At 48.9% G+C, this 20695-nt stretch overlaps 1 protein-coding gene across 1 annotated transcript; it reads left to right on the forward strand.

Moving 5' to 3' along the window:
- The first annotated feature begins 3294 nt into the window (after positions 1-3294).
- CD8B (CD8 subunit beta) lies at positions 3295-20146 on the forward strand. Its single transcript, XM_001497872.6, has 6 exons — positions 3295-3814; positions 7176-7535; positions 10281-10370; positions 15537-15626; positions 17129-17165; positions 19420-20146. The coding sequence occupies exons 1-6, from the start codon at positions 3772-3774 to the stop codon at positions 19430-19432; spliced, it is 633 nt and encodes a 210-aa protein (XP_001497922.3). The 5' UTR covers positions 3295-3771; the 3' UTR covers positions 19433-20146.
- The last annotated feature ends 549 nt before the right edge of the window (positions 20147-20695 follow it).

A 20695-nucleotide genomic window follows, 5' to 3' on the forward strand; every position in this document is an offset into this window, starting at 1 on the left:
CAAATTGAAAAGGAAAAAGTGAAATTATCTCTACTCTCAGATGGTGTAATCCTACAAGCAGAAAATCTCAAATAATTCAAACAAAAAATGAGCTAATAAACAGATTCAACAAAGTTGCAGGGTACAAGATCAATGCACAAAAATCATTGGTGTTTCTGCACACCAGCAATGGACGATCTAAAAAAGAAATTAAGAAAACAATTCTATTTACAATAACATCTAAAAGAATAAAATACCAAAGAATAAATTAACCAAGGTGAAAGACTTATACACTGAAAACTAAAAACCACGGCTGAAGGAAATTACAGAAGACCTAAATAAATGGAAAGACATCCTGGGTTCACAGATTGAAAAATTTAATATTGTTAAGATGGCAACACTACCCAAAGTGATCTGCAAATTCAGTGCAATCCCTATCAAAATTCAACAGCCTTTTCTGGAGAAATGGAAAAACTGATTCTCAAATTCATAAAGAAAAGTAAGGAGCCCCAGGTAGTTAAAACAATATTAAAAAAAGAAGAAGAAACTCACACTTCCTGATTTTAAAACTTACCTCAAAGCTACGTGTAGTATTCAGGGTTCTCCAGAGAAACAGAACCAATAGGAGATTTATTATAAGGTATTGGCGCAGACAATTATGGAAGCTGAGAAGTCCAATGAACTGCTGTCTGCAAGCTGGAGACCCAGGAAAGCCAGTGGTGTTGTTCAAAGACCTCAGAGCTGAGGGACAGCAGTGTAGACCCCTGTCTGATTCCAAAGGTCTGAGAGTCAGGAGTACTGAGGGCAAGAGGAGATTGCCCAGCTCAAGCAGACAGGCAGAGGTGGGGAAATCCAACTTTCCTCTGCCTTCTTGTTCTAGTCAGGCCTTTAATGGCTTGGATGATACTCAAGTGACATTGGGGAGGGCCGTCTGCTTTACTCAGTCCACCAATTCAAATGCTAATCTCTTCCAGAAACAATCTCACAGCCATACCCAGAAATAATGTTTAATCAAATATCTGGGCATCCATGACCTTGTCAAGTTGACATGAAATTGATCGTCATACTACAGTAATCAAGAGTGTGCTGCTGGCATAAGGATAGACATATATATCAACAGAATAGAACTGAGAATCAATTGCTCAATTGATCTATGGTCAATTGATTTTCAATAAGGGTGAAGAGAATATTCAAAGGGAAAAGAAGAGTCTCTTCAACAAATGATGCCGGGACAATGTGATATCCACATGCAAAAGAATGAAATTGGACCCCTACCTCACAGCATATATAAAAATGAACTCACGGGGGTGGCCCAGTGGCATAGCAGTTAAGTCCATGCACTCCACTTCGGTGGCCTGGGGTTCACTGGATCCTGGGCACGGACCTACACACTGCCTATCATGCCACGCTGTGGCAAGCATCTCACATATAAAATAGAGCAAGATGGGCACAGATGTTAGCTCAGGGCCAATCTTCCTCAGCAAAAAGAGGAGGATTGGTGGCAGATGTTAGCTCAGGGTTAATCTTCCTCAGAAAACAAAAAAAACGAAGAACTCAAAATGGAGCAACAACTGAAATATAAAAGCTAAAACTATAAAACTCTTAGAAGAAAGCATCAAGGTAAATCTTCATGACCTTGGATTTAGCAATGGATTCTGAGATATGGCACCAAAAACACGAGCAACGAAAGAAAAATAGATAAATTGGGCTTCATCAAAATTAAAAAGTGTTGTGCATTAAAGGATATTATAAACAAAGTGAAAAGACAACCAACAGTAATATTGAGAAAATAATTGCAAATCATATATCTGAGAAGAGTCTAGTGTCCAGAATATATAAAGAACTCATAACTCACAAGAAAAAGACAACTCAGTTTTTAAAATGGGTAAAGGATTTGAATAGACATACAAAGAAGAAATACAAATGGTCAAGAAGTATATGAAAAGATATTTAAAATCATTAGCCATTAGGGAAATGCAAATCAAAACCACAATGAAATATTACTTCACAGCCACTAGGATGGATAAAAAAGAAAAACCAGAAGGTAACTAGCGTTGGTGAGGAAGCAGAGACATTGGAACACTCATATGTCATTGGTGGGAATGCAAAATGGCACAACTGCTGTGGGAAACACTTGGGCAGTTCCTCAAAAAGTTAAACATAAAATTACCATATGACACAGCAATTCCACCCTGAGATATATAGGAGTGGAAGAGAATTGAAAGTGTAAAAAAGAGAATTGAAAGTGTAACAGAATTGAAAACAAGTTCTCACATACTTGTACAAGAAAGTTTATAGCAGCATTATTCACAATAGCCAAAAGGTAGAAACAACCCAAATGTCCATTAATAGATGAATGTATAAAACAAAATATTGCACATACATACGACAAAATATTACTCAGCTATAAAAAGGGATGAAGTACGGACACGTGCTACAACGGGGATGAACCTCACAAACATTACACTAAGTGAAAGAAGCCGGATGCACACAGCCACATATTGTATGATCTTATTTAGATGAAGTGTCCAGAATAGGTAAATCCATAGAGGCAAAAATGAAGATTAGTAGTGGTCAGGATTTGGGGGGAGGGGACAATAAAGAATGACTGCTTGATGGGTACAGGGGTTTCTTTTGGAGATGAAAATTTGGGGGAATCTTGGTAGAGTTTTGGAATTAGAGCTTGTGGTTGCACGACATTGTGAATGTACTAAATACCTCTGGACTGTACCCTTGAAAATGGTTAATTTTGTGTTATGTGAATTTCACTTCAATTAAAAACAAAAAAAGCTCACAGTTGTGCGTGGTCTCCCCAGGGCGGTCTGCCCTGTGTATGCTCAGGCCTCTGCAGCTGTTCCTGGGAACAGGGGAAATACCCAGAGAGACTCGCCTCACACTCCGGACAGGCTCCTTCCCCTTTAGTGACTTTGAACTCTCCAACTCAGCTCAGCAGTGCCTGTCAGCAGCCGTGGGCAAAGGAGCTGGGGCAGGAATGGGATGGAAAGGATATTGGCTTGGACACTGAACGTGACAGTGTCCCTGCCCCACTGCCTGCTCTAGACCTCTTAGATAAACTCCAAGCTCTTAGGCACCGGGCCCGCATGTCTAGGTCCTTGCTGATGTTGTGGCCTCCTCCCACGGCCCTCCCCAGGCTCCCTCCACCTGCAGGCCCTCACATAACCAGTTGTCCTTGGAACCCTGTCCCCCAACACCCTTCCTCTGCTAACCCCCCGTCTGAACAGGAAGACAACCCTGTCAAGTCCCATGATCAGGGCTGGATTGCTCAACAGCCACACAGAGCTTAAGGGCATCTGCAGAGCAGGAAAGCAGGGCGAGTGTGAGCACACACACACTCAACAAGAAAAGAAGCCACCGGAGTTAGGGTCCAGCCCCACCGTGCAGTCCTGTGGCACCTTAAGCACCCTGACTTCTCCGAGCCTCAGCTGCCTCAACTGTCACTGAAGCCATGACCCTGTTCTGACCACCTCCCCTGGCAGGAGGCGATCACACACGTGCAATTTCTTGGCACAGGACAGCAATGTCACCTCCTTACCGGAAAACAGGGGTCCTAGTGGGCTGTTTGGAAACGCAGCCAAGACATTCGAAATGCGGGGAGGATGAGGGCGGAGACCTCGCCATCCTCACACCAGACTCCCGCCCCTACCCGCCGGGTCCCTCCCTCCTTGCTCCCCACCGCCCCTCAGCTGCCCCGCCCGGTCCCGCTCCCCACCCACCGCGCCGGGAGGGTCTCGGCCGAGCCCCGCTGGGACCAGGTGTCCCGAGCGCGCCAAGATGCAGCCGCGGCTCTGGCTCCTCCTCGCCGCGCAGCTCGCAGGTGAGGCGGGAGACGCGCGGGACGCACGGGGTCGGACGGGTGGTCCGCGCGGGGCCCCGGGAGGAGCCTGAGTCGTGGAATTTAGCAAAGGCTGTCCCGGTAGGAGGCAGAGCCCAGAGCCCAGGGCCGCGGGGGCACCCGGGAGGCGCACGGCGCGCATAGCCCCCGAGGGTGGAAAGGAAGCTCCTCCCGGGGAGGTCACTACCTCGGGGGTCTCAGGAGCCCCAGGACTGAGGCCACCTCTGCCCAAAAGCCTAGACTTAGGAGACGGGGAGGCAGGAACAGAGGAGGAAGAGAGGGAGGGAGGGAGGGAGGGAAGGACAGAGGAAGAAAAGGAGATAGGAAAGAAGAAAGGAGAGAGAAGAGGTCCAGAGAGGAAGGAAAAATGGCCTTGTCCAGGTCCCCTCAGGGATGTGCCCGCAGGGATGTGTCCCTAGGAAGGTGCCAGGGGCCCAGTTCTGGCTCTGGTGCGCCACACTTGGCCCACGGTTCTGTAGAGACATTTTTATTGCTTCCGGGGAAGTATTGGGTGCACGATTGGCCCAACGCCAGGCTATGGCCAGCTCTCAGACAAGCACAGCAGAGTGCTCTAGCAGGGTCCTCTGTTTCCCCAGTGTGCCCTGGGGCTGGGGATCGTGTGCAGTGTGGCTCCAGGAACAGGCGGTGCTGGGGTTGGAAGGTAGGGGAATCTGGACTGTCCCCCTGACTGAGCCCAGCCGACTGCCTTTTGGAAGAAGCCCCTCCACCCCAAACTGCCCACTGACCTCTGGCTGATTACTCTCTTGCTCCAAAACCCCAAAGCTCATCAGCCTGCCAGGGGGTGACAAGGCCTGCCAGCGCAGGCTCTGACCCAGGGAGCTCAACCACATCTTGAGTAGAAGCTAGTCTAGGCCACTCAAAACGACTGAAGTTATTGCCGATCATTTTAGAAACAGCAGGTCCCTCTGAGAATGGAATCACTGGGTTACTGAGAGGATCAAACGAGACCACAGGTGTGGCCAGGCCTGGGTCTGTGTCCGGCACGTAGCAGGGGCTCAGCCATGGCCGGGTGTTCAGTCCTCAGGGGCTGAAAAGCAAGTGGGCCTGAGAGAGACCAGGGTGTGTCAGCCAGGAAGTCTTCATGTCAGGATGCAGGAGGGGCAAGTACACAAACAGCCAGGCCCCTTCTGACCCTGTAACCCCTCAGGGAGGCCCTTCTGGAAGGGCTTCTCGAGTCTGTGTATTTGCGGCCCCACTGCGTGCACACAAGCACGTGACAGCAATCCAGGAGAGGGTCACAGGTTTCCTCAATTCAGGGAGCAGCTCAAAGCTGAGGTTCTGGTGTCCCAGGCCTGGGTTTGAATCTGAATCCACCACATACAGGTTGCGTGACCTTGAGCGTGTCCTTTATCTTCCTGAGCCTCTGTTTCCTCATGGGTAAAATGGGTGTAAAACAGTATCTCCCCGCCACAGGACTTGATGAGGATTAAATGAGATAATGCGCGCACCATGCGCAGCATGGCTCGATAAATATTGGCATTATCTGTTCTCGTTGTCTTCCACAAGAGGTCAGGGACCGGAAACAATGAAGAACCTCTACTCCACTGAAAAGGCAGCGTGGTGTTTGGGGAGAAAAGGGAAGGCCCAGCAACCCTTTGGGCCCAGGGTACCACTTCATTCTCGATGCAAGTGGAAACTCGGAGTGGTCTGTGAGTGGAGTCAAAAAGTGTAAGGCAGGGGCCAGCCTGGTGGCTCAGCAGTTAAGTGCACACGTTCCACTTCGGCAGCCCGGGGTTAGCAGGTTTGGATCCCGGGTGCAGACATGGCACCACTTGGCAAGCTACACTGTGGTAGGCGTCCCACATATACAGCAGAGGAAGATGAGCACGGATGTTAGCTCAGGGCCAGCCTTCCTCAGCAAAAAGAGGAGGATTGGCAGCAGTTAGCTCAGAGCTAATCTTCCTCAAAAAAAAAAAGAAAAAGTTTAAGTCCATCTCATCAGTGTTAGAGAAGGTCGCTCTGGGGCCGTGCAGCCTGAGTCGCAAGTACACACAGGGTTGTGAATACGGGCCACTACCTCAGTGAGCCGGTTCCCCTTGGGTATACACGCATGCACACACACACCATGCGGACACGCGCACACACACTCCCGCTGGCCCCCTCTGCCCACTCAGGTCTGTGTCCTCTCTGTGCCTCTCTGTCCTGGGTCTCTGCCCTGGTCTGCAGCTCTCCTACCCCACAGCTAAAATGAAAGGCTCACCAGGTCAGACTCGGTTTGCTGGCACCTTCATGGGCTTGGCTGTGAAGGACCCATTCGAATCCTCCTCCTTAAGATTTCGTTGGCTATAGTAAAACCCTGAAGATGGGAGACACGTAGATGATGATTTACCCGCATACAGTGCTCTCCAGTTTGCAGTCTGCTTTCTCGGCCATTCTGACCCGCCAGGGGCAGGCAGGACAGCGGCCGCAGTCCGCACTCCTTTTACAAGGAGGAGACGGGCTCCATGACCTGCCTGAGGTCCCACAACTGTCACGGGGCAGGGGCTGTGTTCAAGGCCAGGTCTGTGATTCTGCTCTAGTTTTCAGTGAACAAGCTCCTGCTTGCCGGTGCTTCCCGTCTGAGACTAAAATGAACCACCAGCCCTGCTTCAGGGGTGTCCGTCCTTCCACTCTGGGATGGGGATCCAGTGACCTATCAGTTGCTGGGTTGAGGGGTGCTGGGTTATAATTGTGCCTACTAGGGGACAGTGAGTTCCTGCTGCTGGTTATCATCGCTGTCCAAAAACGGTGGCTGGTCCTCTTTTAGATTAGCAGGACCGGCTCTTTGTTCTGCCTCTGGTTCTGAGCTCCTGTCCCAGCCTGCTCTGGGTCTTCCTCAGCTGCTTAGAGCCTAGTGAAGTTCTATACGTGGAGTGACAGCTGGCCAACATGAAAGGCAACCGGGCTTCACGTCAGACTTCGAATGCTTGAGTTTGAATCCCAAGTCACTTACTAGCTATAAGTGGGACTTTGAACAAATAACTTCATGCCTCAGTTTCCTCATTTGTGTAATGGGGATAAAAATCCCAAAATAAGTTTGAGACTGGATCGAGATAATTTATGCAAAGACCCGGGCGTATAAGCATGTCATCACAAATAGCAGTTCTCTTCCGGTCCGCTCTGTAAAGCTGGGCATAGTAAGCATGGCCTTGCAGGTGATGTCCTGGGAGGCGGGGTGCTCGAGCTCTGGGTCCGCCAGCTGCATTTAACATAGCCCCCGGCCCCTGCAACAGGGCGGGTTCTCCCACGGCTTTTCCTTTGATACTCGACTCGGGGACTCTGACGCCCCACAACATGGCCCAGAAAACATGCTAACAGTCTCCGCTCCTCCTGCTTCCCATAGCTCTCCACGGCAGCTCGGTGCTCCAGCAGAACCCTGAGTACCAAATGGTTCAGACCAACCAAATGGTGGTACTGACCTGCGAAGCCAGAACCACCTACCCTAACAAGCGCATTTACTGGCTGAGACAGCGCCAGGCCCCGAGCGCGGACAGTCACCAAGAGTTCCTGGCCGCCTGGGATTCCATAAAAGGAATTGTGTATGGTGAAAAGCTGGATCAGGAGAAGCTAACCTTATCTCAGGATGCATCCAGGTCCACTCTCCATCTCGCACATGTGAAGCCTGAAGACAGTGGCGTCTACTTCTGCATGATAATCGGAACCCCCGAGCTGACTTTCGGGACAGGAACTCGGCTAAGTGTGGGTAAGAAGCTGGCTCAATGCCATCGATGAGTGTTGAGCACCTCCTGTGTGCGTGTCAGGCACTGGGGCTACCCCCACTGTCAGAGAGCCCCATTCTGAAGGAGGGGGCAAGGGCCATGAGCAATAGCAGTGTGGCTGATGTAACAGAACATACATTTTGAGGCTTACCCAGGGCCAAGCACGCACGACTTTTTACATAATTATCTCACTTAACACTACCAACCACCCTGGGAGAGTGATGATGCCCACTGTAGATGGAATGCTTAGAAACATCACTGCTTCTTATGGGGACAGTGTTGTCCTTCAGCCACATCAGGCCCACCGGAGGCTGTGACTGGATTGGGCTGAGTCCCCAGGCCTGATGGTGGTCTCAGAAATCCCCTCCAAGTCTGCACACGGGGAAAGAAGGTCCTTGCTTCAAGGACATAGCCAGGGAGAGCATTTCTAAGGCGAGTGGAGGCGCAAGTGCCTTCACATTCTGCATGGGGGCCTGTGACCCAAACCCACACCCAGAGTTGCAAGGATGTGGAGACTGGCCCCTAAGCCCAGCTGCAAACTCACTGTGTGCCCGTGGTGGGTCACTCCCCTCCCAGGCCTCGTGTTCTCGTCTGCATCACGGGGCTGCTGAGGACCTCATGACCCCCTCCTCCCACCCCCCCACCAGAAGCCACAGTTCCTCATGAGTTAAGTCAACACGTCCAGGCATCGATGTAAGTTAAAATTTTCTAATAGCCATGTTCAAAAAAGTAAAAAGAAACAAGGGAAATTAGTTTAGACAATATATTTTATTTAACCCAATTTATCAAGAATATTATCATTTCAACACATAATCAATATAAAAATTATTACTGAAGTATTTTATATTCCCTTTTCATAGTAAGCGTTCGATAAGTGTTTTACATATACACAACATTTGAGTCGGACCGGCCATGTTTCACGTGCTCAGTAGGGTGTGTGGCGAGTGGCTGTCATGTCAGACAGAGAGGATTAAGCTATGAAGGGTATGAAGCAATCATGGCAGAAATTCTCAAAGGCCCACAGCTAGCTTTAGCCCCCTCCCAGGCTAGCCCATGGCTGGGGCCAACCCACTTCAGCCTCCCGCTGTCCCACTTCCTGGTCCCCTGGGTTCTTCTCAGGCTGGGGGCCCTGAGAGTGACAAAGACCCCCCCCTCCAGGAATTAGACCACTCAATGTGGGAGGTGTAGGGACAGCTGGGGACAGCAGCACAATCAGGAAGACAAAGGCAGAGTGATGGTCTTGTCCCCCAGTCTCACCAGCCTGGGGTCTTAAATCAGGACGTGGGGGTAGGGGGCTGAGATCTTCGGGCAAGAAGCAGAGACATCCCTCAGGGGCTGTTGACTGATTCCTGTGTTGAAAACTGAGCTTTTCTGGGCTTGGGGTTTGGGGTTGATTTGTTTTTGTCTCTATAAGCCCTACATCTTCCCACTCATGAGACTTCAGGAACTAAGAAAGGTGGATGGTGAAATAAGAAAAACTAGCTTTCAGAAGCTTCCCCTCACCTCCGCCACCACCCACTCACTCCTGGCTCTGATATTTCCAAGCCCCTCACGCTGCTCAGCTCCCCCGGAGAGGCAGTCCCTCCCCACGCATGGCCCTGCCACCAGAGCATCTCCCAGGGGTAGGGTATCCAGAGCCGGAGCCCGCCCTCCTACCAGGAGGGCAGTGCACTTTAAAGGAGGGAGCCTGGATGGCAGAAACATATTTGGGGAGAGACAGGGCCTTTTTCAGGCCCCTTAAGCACCCCTGGGCTCAAATGGCTGGTCCCTTTCAAAGAGGAGAGAAGTGGAGAGATTTGAGGCCGGGGGAGGCTCAGGAGGAATGAGGGGGACCAAGCTCTGGGCAAGAAGAAATGAAAATGGAACGAGCCTCCCCACAAATGCCCATCAGACCCAGGCCACTGTGTCAGCCAAGGCCCTGCGGTCCTGTGGGACCAGTGACCAGCTGAGAGACCTCGGTGCCTCCTCGGGTGTGAAGGAAGGGGAAGGAACACTGCTGAGCCGTGAGGCTTGGGGAGACAGCAGAATGCGGCGCCATGCCTCACATCGCTGGTGTTCACCTTTGAAGTTAAGGATTGAGACTAGACTCAAGGTCCCTCTAGCTTTGATAGTGTGTCATTTTTAAAGATGTCTGAGAAGGAAAACAAATCCCAAAATATGCAGCCTGCATGGTATTGTACATGCAGAAAAGGGCACCCACCTCCTTTCTATGAGCTTCTCTCCCTCTTTAGGGATTGGCAGGTGGGCTGGATTAAAGGGCTTGGGGACTCCAGTCTCAACTCAAGGTCCTCCGCCAGGTGAGGCATGTCCACTGCACACTTTGTGGGGCACACCATCCCCTTTAATTCTCACAACAACCCCACGAAGGAGATGGGGGTCATCTTTGTTTCAGCGGAAGGGGAAACTGAGGCACAGAAAAGTGAGAGAACTTGCCTCAAGTCACACAGTGGTTAATCAGGGGTGCTGGGGCTCTGTTCAGGTCTGTGTGGCTCCAGAGCCTCTGTCTCTCCAGGACACCAAGCTGACCCCCATCCCTAGGTCCTGAGATGGATAGCGTTGGGGAAGCAGATCAAAGCTTCGGTTGCTCTGTGACCTTCGCGCCCTGGGGCAGCCTAGAGGACAGTCATAGGGCCTTAGTACTTGGATGTAGGAATTGCAATTTCAAGTTCGTCTCTAAGTCCACCTGCTGTTTACCTGGCTAAGATATGTGTCTTGCTTGCTTTCCATAGTTGATGTCTTTCCCACCACTGCCCGACCCACTACGAAGCCCACCCCCAAGAAGAAAGTGTGCCGGCCCCCAAACCCGGTGACCCAGGAGGGTGAGTTCTCCCGTCCCCCTGGACTCACAGAAGCGCGGCAGACACTCTCACTCACTCCCTTCCTTCCTTCCTTCCTTCCTTCCTTCCTTCTTCCATGGGCCCTTCCCAAGTGTGGACTCTCTAGCCTATTTCTCTGGCCCCGAGCTGGGGTCAGAAGGGAAGCTGAATGTGACAGCAGAGCTGTCCTCAGCAGCTCACGGTCTAGTGGGGGACGCACTCACAAATCATCACAGGACAAAACCTAGTGAAAGATGTATCCACCCAAAGCTTGCACACAGATACTCCTAGCAGCGTTATTCACAACAGCCAAAAAGTAGAAACAGCTCCACGAACTGATGAATGACTTAACAAAATATGGAATGTCCATACAGTGAAATATTATTTGCCATAATCAAGAAGGAAGTACTGATACACGCTACGACGTGGATGAATCTTGAAAATACTATGCAGTGGAAGAAGCTAGTCACAAAAGACTAAGTAAAGTAGTCCTCCCTTATCCACAGGGGGTACATTCCAAGACCCCCAGTGGATGGCTGAAACCATAGATAGTACCAAACCTTATATATACTACGTTTTTCCCTATGCGTACACACCTTTGATAAAGTTTAATTTATAAATTAGACACCACAAGAGATTAACGACAATAACTTCTCAATGGCATATCTGAATTACCAGCATCACTACTCTTGTGCTTTGGGGCCATTATTAAGTAAAATAAGGATTACTTGAACACAAGCACTGTGATATCAACAGTCAATCTGATAACCAAGATGGCTACTAAGTGACTAATGGGCGGGCAAGGTGGTGTATACAGTGTGGATACGCTGGACAAAGGGATGATTCATGTCCTGGGCGAGACAGCTGGATGGCACAAGATTTCATCATGCTACCCAGAACGGCGCACAATTCAAAACTTATGAATTGTTTATTTCTGGAATTTTCCATTTAGTGTTTTTGGACCATAGTTGACTGTGGGTAACTGAAACTGTGGAAAGCAAAACCGCAGATAAGGGGGGCTACTGTATTCCATGATCCCACTGATGTGAAATGTCCAGAACTTGACATTCCATAGAGACAGAAGGTAGATTAATGGTTGCTAAGGCTGGGAGTGAGGAAGAAAGGGGGAGTGGCTGCTGATGGTACAGGATTTCTTTTTGAGGGCATGAAAATGTTCTAAAGTTAGATTATGGCGATTGTTGCACAACTCCATGAAGAGACTAAAACCCATTAAATTATACACTTTAAACAGGTGAGCTTTATGGTATGTAAATTATATCTGAATAAAGCTATTAACAAACAAAAAACCCAACCCAAAGGACCAACACTTTAGACGTTCCCAGTTTTGATGTCTAACAGAGGACCTGACACATGGTATGAGCTTCATATATGTTTGTTAATGAGCGAACAAACTCACCTCTCTGTGCTGTAAGCACCAGACACGCAGCTGGAGTATGCACACACACAAGCACATGCATGTACATACATACTTTCCTTGAACCCATTGGCCAAATGTGCTTCTGGAAAAATACTGACCTCTGTCCCCCAAAAGTTACTGATGACAAACAGAAAGTGCCACGTGCTCCTACCTATAGAACAAACCACAAGCAGCCACACCAAGGCTGCCTCATGCTGCTAGGGTTGCTTTGTCTTAAATATACAAAGCCCCAGAAAGAGTCTGGGGAGAGGTGTCTAACAGGATCTAGGGGAGGGGAGGGGGAATCTGCCCCCTGAGGTCGCGGTAAGAAGAAAATCAGAACCCGTGTCCAGGAGGGCAAAGTCTTGGAGATCATAAAGGTGGAGAACAGAATGACCTCGTTGTATAAAATATTTTTGCCCCACAACTTCGGCTAAAGGATTTCAGACAGAATGCAACAAAAAAAGGACACAAAGGGCAAATACAATACAGTCACACACCACATAAGGACTTTTCTGTCAACGACAGACCACATATACAATGGTGGTCCTGTAAGATTGGTACCATATAGCCCAGGTGTGTGGTAGGCTACACCATCTAAGTTTGTGTGAGTACACTCTATGATGTTCCCACAATGGCGAAATGGCCTAACAACGCATTTCTCAGAACTATCCCCATCGTTAAGCGACATACGACTGTAGAGCCGTTAAGATGAGGATGCAAAAACTAGGTCTGTGCTCTGACACTGGAGGAGCAAGCAAACTCAGCTGAAACGGAGGGAGTACTCCAAGTGACATGGTCCCACCAAGGCCCCCTACCATGTTGACAGAAAGAAACAGCCTCAGGCATCAAAGCCTTCATTCTGGCGCTAAATTCTAGAAGAAATTTGCTCTCTTCATCCTTATATAAGGACCACTGAACAATAGTGAATTCAGTGACACTTTTATAAATGATTGAAAAAAAAGCCGTTGAATTTCTTATATCAACCCTCAGTAAAATCCCAGGGTAAGATGCAAATCCGACATTAGTAGCTTATGAAGAATGACCAGGATGTGTGTGAAGATGGCCGAGTATGGGTGGTGGGGGGAGTAGGTGGCGGTTGCATTGGGAGCTATGGAGCAATGTAACCTAGTGTAAGTCAGCCAGGCCTGATGTGAACCCCTGTCTACCACTGCCTATACTGTGTGACCCTGGGCAAGTGATTCAGCCTCTCTGAACCTCAGTTTCCTCATCTGTAAAATGGGGATGTTTACCTGGCTAAAGGGAAGGCAGGATTAAATGAGATACCATACAAGGCAGTCAGCTTGGCAGGGCACCCAGTCAGAGCTCAACGCTTGTAATCATGAATGAAACCCACAGGGCTGCCATGGGAGGGGCCTGCTCCCCAAGGCTGAGGGCTTGAGACAACACAGAGAGGTGCTAGGGGACAATTTCTAAACCGCTCTCTCAGGAGCACTGTGGTGAGATCCAGACCTCAGGAGACACTGAGACCCAAGCAAGGCGAGGAAGGCTGGGCCAGGTGTCGCTGGGGTGGCTCTGGCCACTGGCTCCCTGCACGAGCAGGCTTTCTCTGCCTTTATTAGGAGGAGCAGGTTCTCGTGGAGTCACACTTTGGGCAGGTGAGCGTGCTTCACCGTGGACCTGTAGCTGTGTCTCGGGCCTCCAGGTCAGTTAGGACCACTCCTCAGGAAGCCTCCCCCACCGCCTCCCCCAAGAAGGAAGAGGCCTTCAGCCTGTGCTCACCTCCACCATCGGGGTATAATTTGCACATCGTAAAACTCACCATTTTAAGCAAACAGCTCAATGATTTTTAGTAAATTCACCGAGTTCTACGGCCACCACCACAATCTAGTTTTAGAACATCTCCGTTATCCCAATAAGATCCCCTGTGCATGTTTACAGCTGGTCTCCACTCCCACCCCAGCCCCTGGCAACCACTGATCTACTTTCTGTCCCTATAGAGTTTCTTCTTCTGGACATTTCTTATAAAGGGAACCATATAATATGTGGTCTTTCATGCCTGACTTCTTTCACTTTGCCTCATGTTGTTGAGGTTCATCCAAGTTGGGAGACCGTGGAGGAGATGAGAGGGAGGCAGAGAGAAACCCTTGCATCTCAGAGGTGGGAAAGACTCTCCAGGGCATCACCTAACCTTCCACCCAGTGCAGGAATCTCCTCCCCACATCACACCATCCAGCCTTGGCAGTGGTGAGCTCTCTCCCATCCAGCCCCTCCACCTTCTCCGCTGCCTCTCATGCCCTTGAGCTGTCATGGTGGGACCAGCAGGGCCTTTAGAACTTGGGAGACCTCAGTCCACACCCTGGCCCTGCCTTTCAGTAGCTGGGTGACCTTGGGCATGTAATTTTACCTCTTTGAATCTTGGTTTTTCTGAACTGTAAAATGAGAGATAAAAATGATAGTAATAACTTCCTTCTTCACATGATGGAAGTTTGCAGTTAGTGCTGCACTTAGCAATTAGTTGTTCAGTAAACATTCTCTCCCTTCTCTGACATCCAAAATTCTTTCTAATTTTTTTCACCCAGGGGTCCTGGGTCTGCCTCTCAGCTGCTCCCAGGAACCAGCCACGGGGGCATGAAGGGTGTCAGAGAAGGGTTTGGGGAGTTAATAATATAAACTTTGCTGAGTTAATAATACAAACTCTATTTTATATATGATAATATATAATCTGATATATCAAGAGTCAGCAGGGTGCACGATGGGTGGTAAGGAATGGAAATCAGTGCAGCCTCCCTGGAAGGCATTTGACAGTATCTATTACAACTTTAAATGGACATAGTCTATGGCTTGGTAATTCCCTCTTTCAATCTTGGCCTCAGGCAGACTCATACATAAGGAGAAACGTACCAGGTGGTCTCTGCAGAGATATTTGTAAAACACAGGAAATAAACAAAATATCCATTGATGGCTGAATAGTCGGTGATACATCCATACTTCAGATGTTACTCTGCTAGGAAAAAAAAATGTGCTGGAATGTTTAAGTGAAAAAAAAATGGTTACAGAACAATTTGTACACATAAGCCACTGTATTTTTCTAAAAAAATAACAAAACTATATGTGTCCATGGAAATTATATATGTGTAAGTGCAAAGAGAAAGGTACCAAGTTAACAATGGCAGTTACTTCTGCGAAGGAGCTAGGATGCCAAGGTGCACTCTAACCATATTCTTGAATCTTTTACAATGAAAATATATTCAGCTAGTTCTTGTGAAATTAAAATAAGAGTTTTAAAAATAAATAGTCAAAATCCCATTGCCAGGCATGAAAGTTGTGTATCTCCTCTGAACAAAAATAGCTCCCGAGTTTAATTAATTTTTTTTAAAAGATTTTATTTTTCCTTTTTCTCCCCAAAGCCACCGGGTACATAGTTGTGTATTTTTAGTTGTGGGTCCTTCTAGTTGTGGCATGTGGGACGCCGCCTCAGTGTGGCCTGGGGAGAGGTGCCATGTCCGCATCCAGGATCTGAACCAGCGAAACCCTGCGCCACTGAAGCGGAGCACATGAACTTAACCACTCGGCCACGAGGCGGGACCGTCAATTAATTTCTTTAAAGTTGGATGTGGGACATGAAATTTTATATATAAAATTATCTCCATGTGTCTAAAGTACCTAGAAAACAGACTAGAAGGAAATATGCAAACAGTGGTATTCTCTGGGAGGTGGGGCTTCCAGTTGGTTTCTCCCTTTGTTTTTATCTGCATGTCTCAAATGTTCGATATGGGTGTCTTTTCCAGGCCTGTCCTGTGGCCCCATCACCCTCGGCCTGCTGGTGGCTGGTGTCCTGGTTCTGCTGGTGTCCTTGGGTGTAGCTATCCATATACACTGTAAGTTGTACCCTCTTGAGCCATCATGGTGACCCCTTTGGCTGTTAAAGATGTCCCTGAGGGTCCTTCCTTCTCTAGGGGAGCAGGGCAGATGGCAGCCTGGTGGCGGTTTGCCCCACTGCCCCCCAGAGCCCCAGCTAGTGCCAGAGGTGATTTTTGGCCTCAGGCCGTGCCGCAGAGATCAGAGACCAGCCTATCTCTGGAGTCAGACAAACCTGGGTTTGAGTCCAGCTCAGCTGCTCCCTGATCTGGTGACCTTGGGCACCTGTCCTGGCCTCTCTGAGCCTCAGCAGCCTCACCCAGGGATAACCGTATTACCTCCCAGGGCTGCTTTTGTAAAGACCTGCCCAAAGTGCACAGCATGGGTACGTACTCAGTAGCTGGGATCTCCCACGAGTGGTTGGCCTGGAAGCGGTGTACAGAAGAGGTTGCGGTTGGGTTTAGGTTATATTCCCAGTAGCTAGAAATCCTCCTCCTCCTCTGTGATGTTGCAGGAAAGCTCAGAGATGGCTGCTGCGCTCGGCCACTCCGGAGGTGGGAATCATCTCCTCCGATGGGACCCCAGGGGAGCTGCAGGGGCAGCCGGCACAGCTGCCCGAGCCCAGCGCCCGGGACTCTACCCCTGGCTTTCTGCTCACCTGTGCCACCTTGAGCAAGTCACTTACCCTCCCTGGGCTTCTGTAAAATGGGAGGGAGTGGCCTGCAGGGGCATGGCCTAGATCAGTGGCTGTTTTATGAGTCACAGACCCGTTTGAACATGTGATAACGATTACGGACCCCCTCCCCAGACAAATGCATCCTGCACACATTTCTGCATACAATTGCACAGCACAAAGAGATCCATTTCCTCCGTTCTAAGATCCAACTAAAGTTTAGTGGTCTGGAAACTTTTTTGATCAAGGACCTCATGGGTAAAAAATTAGAAAATTATAAACACTAATTGTAATTAGCTATATTTATTTAATGTATTATGTATGTTATTAAATGTGCTTCAAAAATAAAAAGTAATAAAGGATGGGATAAACATGTAATAGATATGCTCACATTTCCTCCCTACATCCCAATGGGAAACCTTTCACGTCCCCCGAGTACACATGCTCTGGTTTAAGACCATCTTTCTGTAGGACCTCTCATTCCTGACCTGCTGTGAAGGGTAGGATAGCATGTTGAAGGACACACAAACTGGAGTAGATTAACTGAGTCTGAATTCTGGCTTTACCACTAGCTAGCTGCATGACTTTGGGCAAGTTACTCAGTAACACACACACTCTGTGCCTCAGTTTCCCCATATTAAAAAAATGGAGATAGTAAGAGTGGTATCCAACTCACAGGTGTGCTGTGACCATGAAGGGAGTTAAACCCTGTGAAGTTGGAGCACAGCCTGGCACCAGGGGAGTGGCCTGAGGTGTCAGCTGCCCCTTCCATCACCCTCCTCACTCTCTGGGGCTGGGTGTCAGTGGCCCTCAGCCCAGCCAACCAGTGGTCTTGTTTTCTTCTTCCAGGCCTGCAGAGGAGAGCCCGGCTTCGCCTCCTGAAACAGTAAGTGCTCAGGGCCTGCGGCGGCGCTGGGTGTGGCCCTGGCTTCCTCAGCCCCTGCAGCCGCTCACGGCCTCCATGGCAAGGAGCCAAAGCCAGACACCACCACCTCCAAAAAGTCACAGACTGTATACAGAGATGGGGGTGATAGAGTTCAGGAAAAGAGGCAACCTAAGCAAAAAAAATACTGATTGGGGCCGGCTTCTTGGCCTGTGATTAAGTTCAGCGCGTTCTGCTTTAGCGGCCCGGGTTCGGTTCCTTGGGCATAAACCTAGACCCCCAAACCTACACCACTAGCAGGTGGCCATGCTGTGGCAACCCACATACAAAATAGAGAAAGGTTGGCACAGATGTTAGCTCAGGGCGAATCTTCCTCACCAAAAAAATAAATACTGATTAATCGTTTAAGTGTATTTCAAGTACGGTGATATTTAGCTCTTAGCTCTCCTGATGGTCACAATGGACTCTTGCGTGCACAGAATGCGGTGGGCATCTCAAATTCTTTCCTTCCCCTGACTTCATTTGACTGGGTCCTGTGTGACATAGGAGGGTTATTTTTACAGACCAGTTGAAAGACTTGCTCAAAGCGTTGGGACAATAAAGAGGAGAATTGGACTCTTCACCCCAAGGCTGATGTCCTCTACCCGGCAGGGGAATCCTTTCCCCTGCTGGTGTTGGCTGTCAAGCTTGACCCTACCTGGGTCCCAGGAATTGGCAAACCGACCAGCTGAGTCACATAGACATGAGTTAAAAAGCGCTCGCTCTCCAGGCCCAATGAGCTGTGTGAGCACCAGCAAAATCCACGAGACTGTGAGAGGCCGGAGGCTGCTGGCTGCATCCAGCTGTAGGGGCTTCCAGACCCCAGCTGGGCCATGGGCAGTGTTCTTGGAGTGCTTTTTTGTCCTCAAAATAGAGATTGTTTCACATTACCTATTTCATTAACGGCAACCACCTCCATATAGAGGTGTTTGAAAAAAAAGAAAGCCTCTGCCTCCAGATGCAACAGGGCCTTGTGCTCAAGAGCTCTGGCTCAGCGTGAGGCAGATCTGGGTTAGAATCCTGTCTGCCACTCATCTACCGTGTGACTGAAGGCGCGTCACTTCACCTTTCTGAGTCTCTGATTCCTCATCTGCGAAGTGGGATCACAGTACAACCTCATGGCTATCGTGAGGACTTACTGGGGTAATACCCATAACGTGCTTGGCCCCTGGTCCCATGGAGTCATAGCACAAGCTCATGTCACTTATGAGAGTCACCTCTGTGAGCCTGACAACCAAGAAACAAAATATATTTTTTAATATTCTAAAATTATAATTTCTATATAAACTCTCTATATTATATGCTCTATATTATTATATATATTATATTTGTATATATAGTTGCTTAAACATACCTGCTGTATTTTATGGGCAGTTTTCAATGATAATTTTGATTGTGTGCAATTTCCATCTTATGTGCTGGATTTAGAAACTACCCCTACTTAAGAGACAGTAACTTGAGTGTATTCGTCCAAGCTTAGGTGTTCAAATCTTCCCCGTGGTGACCTTTTATGGAGAATGAGTTCCCCTCGTTTGAACTTGTTCCCCAGTGATTTGACGCCAGCTCTGGAGGAGCTGGATGCAGGACCTCATGCTTTGGCAATCCCCGGGGTTCTGCGGATCAGCTCAGGCAGGGAAGGGGCTGGGGTGGCCATGGGTGGGGCCCTAGCCCCCTCACCCTCTTCATTCCAAACAGCTCTGCTCTCATCTGTTGCCTATAGTTACATTTACCTGTACGATGTTGTTGAACAAAAGGTTTTGTGGCTAAAAGAATGTTTGAAAACCACCTCTGGTTTTGCTGTCATGATCCAGGTGTGGCTGAAATAGTCCCCGGGCCTCACAGATCAGCTGTTCCAAACTCAAGCTACGATTTGGGGCAGATAATGCCCAGCCTCTAACTGGCCTCAGAAAATCATCCCATCCTCAGGCCACCTTCTTCTGGCCCCTTGGTGTGCATTTGTGAACAGCTTATCTTAGAGGCTTCTGCAGGAAGTAACACTATTCAAAGCTAAAGTTCTTTGGGCTGCGTTTTTTGAGCTTTTTAATTTTTTTTAATGACAAAGATGGACCCTGAAAACAAACTAACCCAGAACTCTTGGCCCCAGGCTACTCACTTGGAGTGGAGCCCTGCATCCTCATATGCCATTTGTCTCTGTTATAGGAAATTCAATATCATTTGCCTGAAAATAAGTGGTTTCACAGCTTGCTGTTGTTTTCAGGTTTTATAAGTGAGCAGAGAATACGCTTTTGGTGTCCTACTACAAAAATACTTTGGTCAGTAATGAGCAAGATCTGGAATAATGAGAGAGAAGGGACACACTCAACCATGGACGTTTCATGACCTGCTGAAGCTGCCTGCTTTAACTAATGCCAGTTCTTTCTGTGGGCCTCATGCCTGGGAGCAACTTCTTAGGTGGTCATCGGGAATCTTAGACAGAAGGCTTCAGAACCCCAGGGCACTTTCTGCAACTCACAAGGCATACTGGAGGATCGAGTAAGCCATGCCACCCAGGACACCACTTCCGGCTCCTGTGCTCACCCTGGACTGGGCTGGGACCTTGGGTGTGGGCTGTGCAGCCACCATCTTGGAAGTTGCTTTGCCCTGGCAGGGCGGTGACTGAGACCTGAGTCTCCTGGGATGGCTCTCCCTGGTCTTCCCAGCCTGGGGCTGACCTTTGTCACAGAGAGCCCCACAGAGCAGACCCAGATTGGAAATGAGGCTTCCTAAGATGGCCTGACCTGGCTCCCATAGTCATTTTCGTTTTTGAGGACTTCGTTTGGGCCTGGAAACTTGTGGTTTTGTGGGCAGGAGGTCACTTCATCTCCCTTGAGGAGGTTTCTCGGCTTTCATTGTTGCACTCCCGTGGCTTGTGTATTTCTTCTCTCATTTTCTGTTCTTTTCATTAAAATGTCGTGGTTGTAAAAATAAATCCTGAGTGAAAGAGGCGTACGGCTCCTGTGATGAAAAAGCACAAAAGCCCATCTAGAAGGCAAAGATGTTGACGCTCAGTTGAAAAGAAATAACAAGGATAAAATGTGTATGTCCTCATTTGGCATCTGAGCTCGTCATTCGCCGCCACGGCGTTTGTCTGTTGCAGGTGTAGAGAGGGCCTGGAGAGGTTGGGAAGCTCCCAGGACACCCAGAGCCAGGCAGCAGGTGCCTCACGGGCCTACTCCCTCTGGCCCACTCCCAAGCTGCCTTCACTAGCCCCTGTTCATTTCCACTGAGGGTAGTACCCCAGGGACTCCTGGTCACAAGGCCTGCGATGATGAGAGGAGCCATCAGGGCCTGTGATATTTTTACTATCTCTCAGCTTCAACAGTCAGAGAAGGAAAATGCAAGGAGAAAACGCTGAGCTGGAGAGGGAAGTGGCGATGATGATCTCGTGCCTTTTGAAAAGTCCCTAGATCTTATCTTAGCTCCCAACCCTGGGCTTTAGCAGCATAAGAGCTACTGAGCCAAAAAAGAATGCAACCTTAGGCTGTATTAACAGA

Source organism: Equus caballus, chromosome 15, assembly GCF_041296265.1.
Source record: "Equus caballus isolate H_3958 breed thoroughbred chromosome 15, TB-T2T, whole genome shotgun sequence".
NCBI lineage: Eukaryota > Metazoa > Chordata > Mammalia > Perissodactyla > Equidae > Equus > Equus caballus.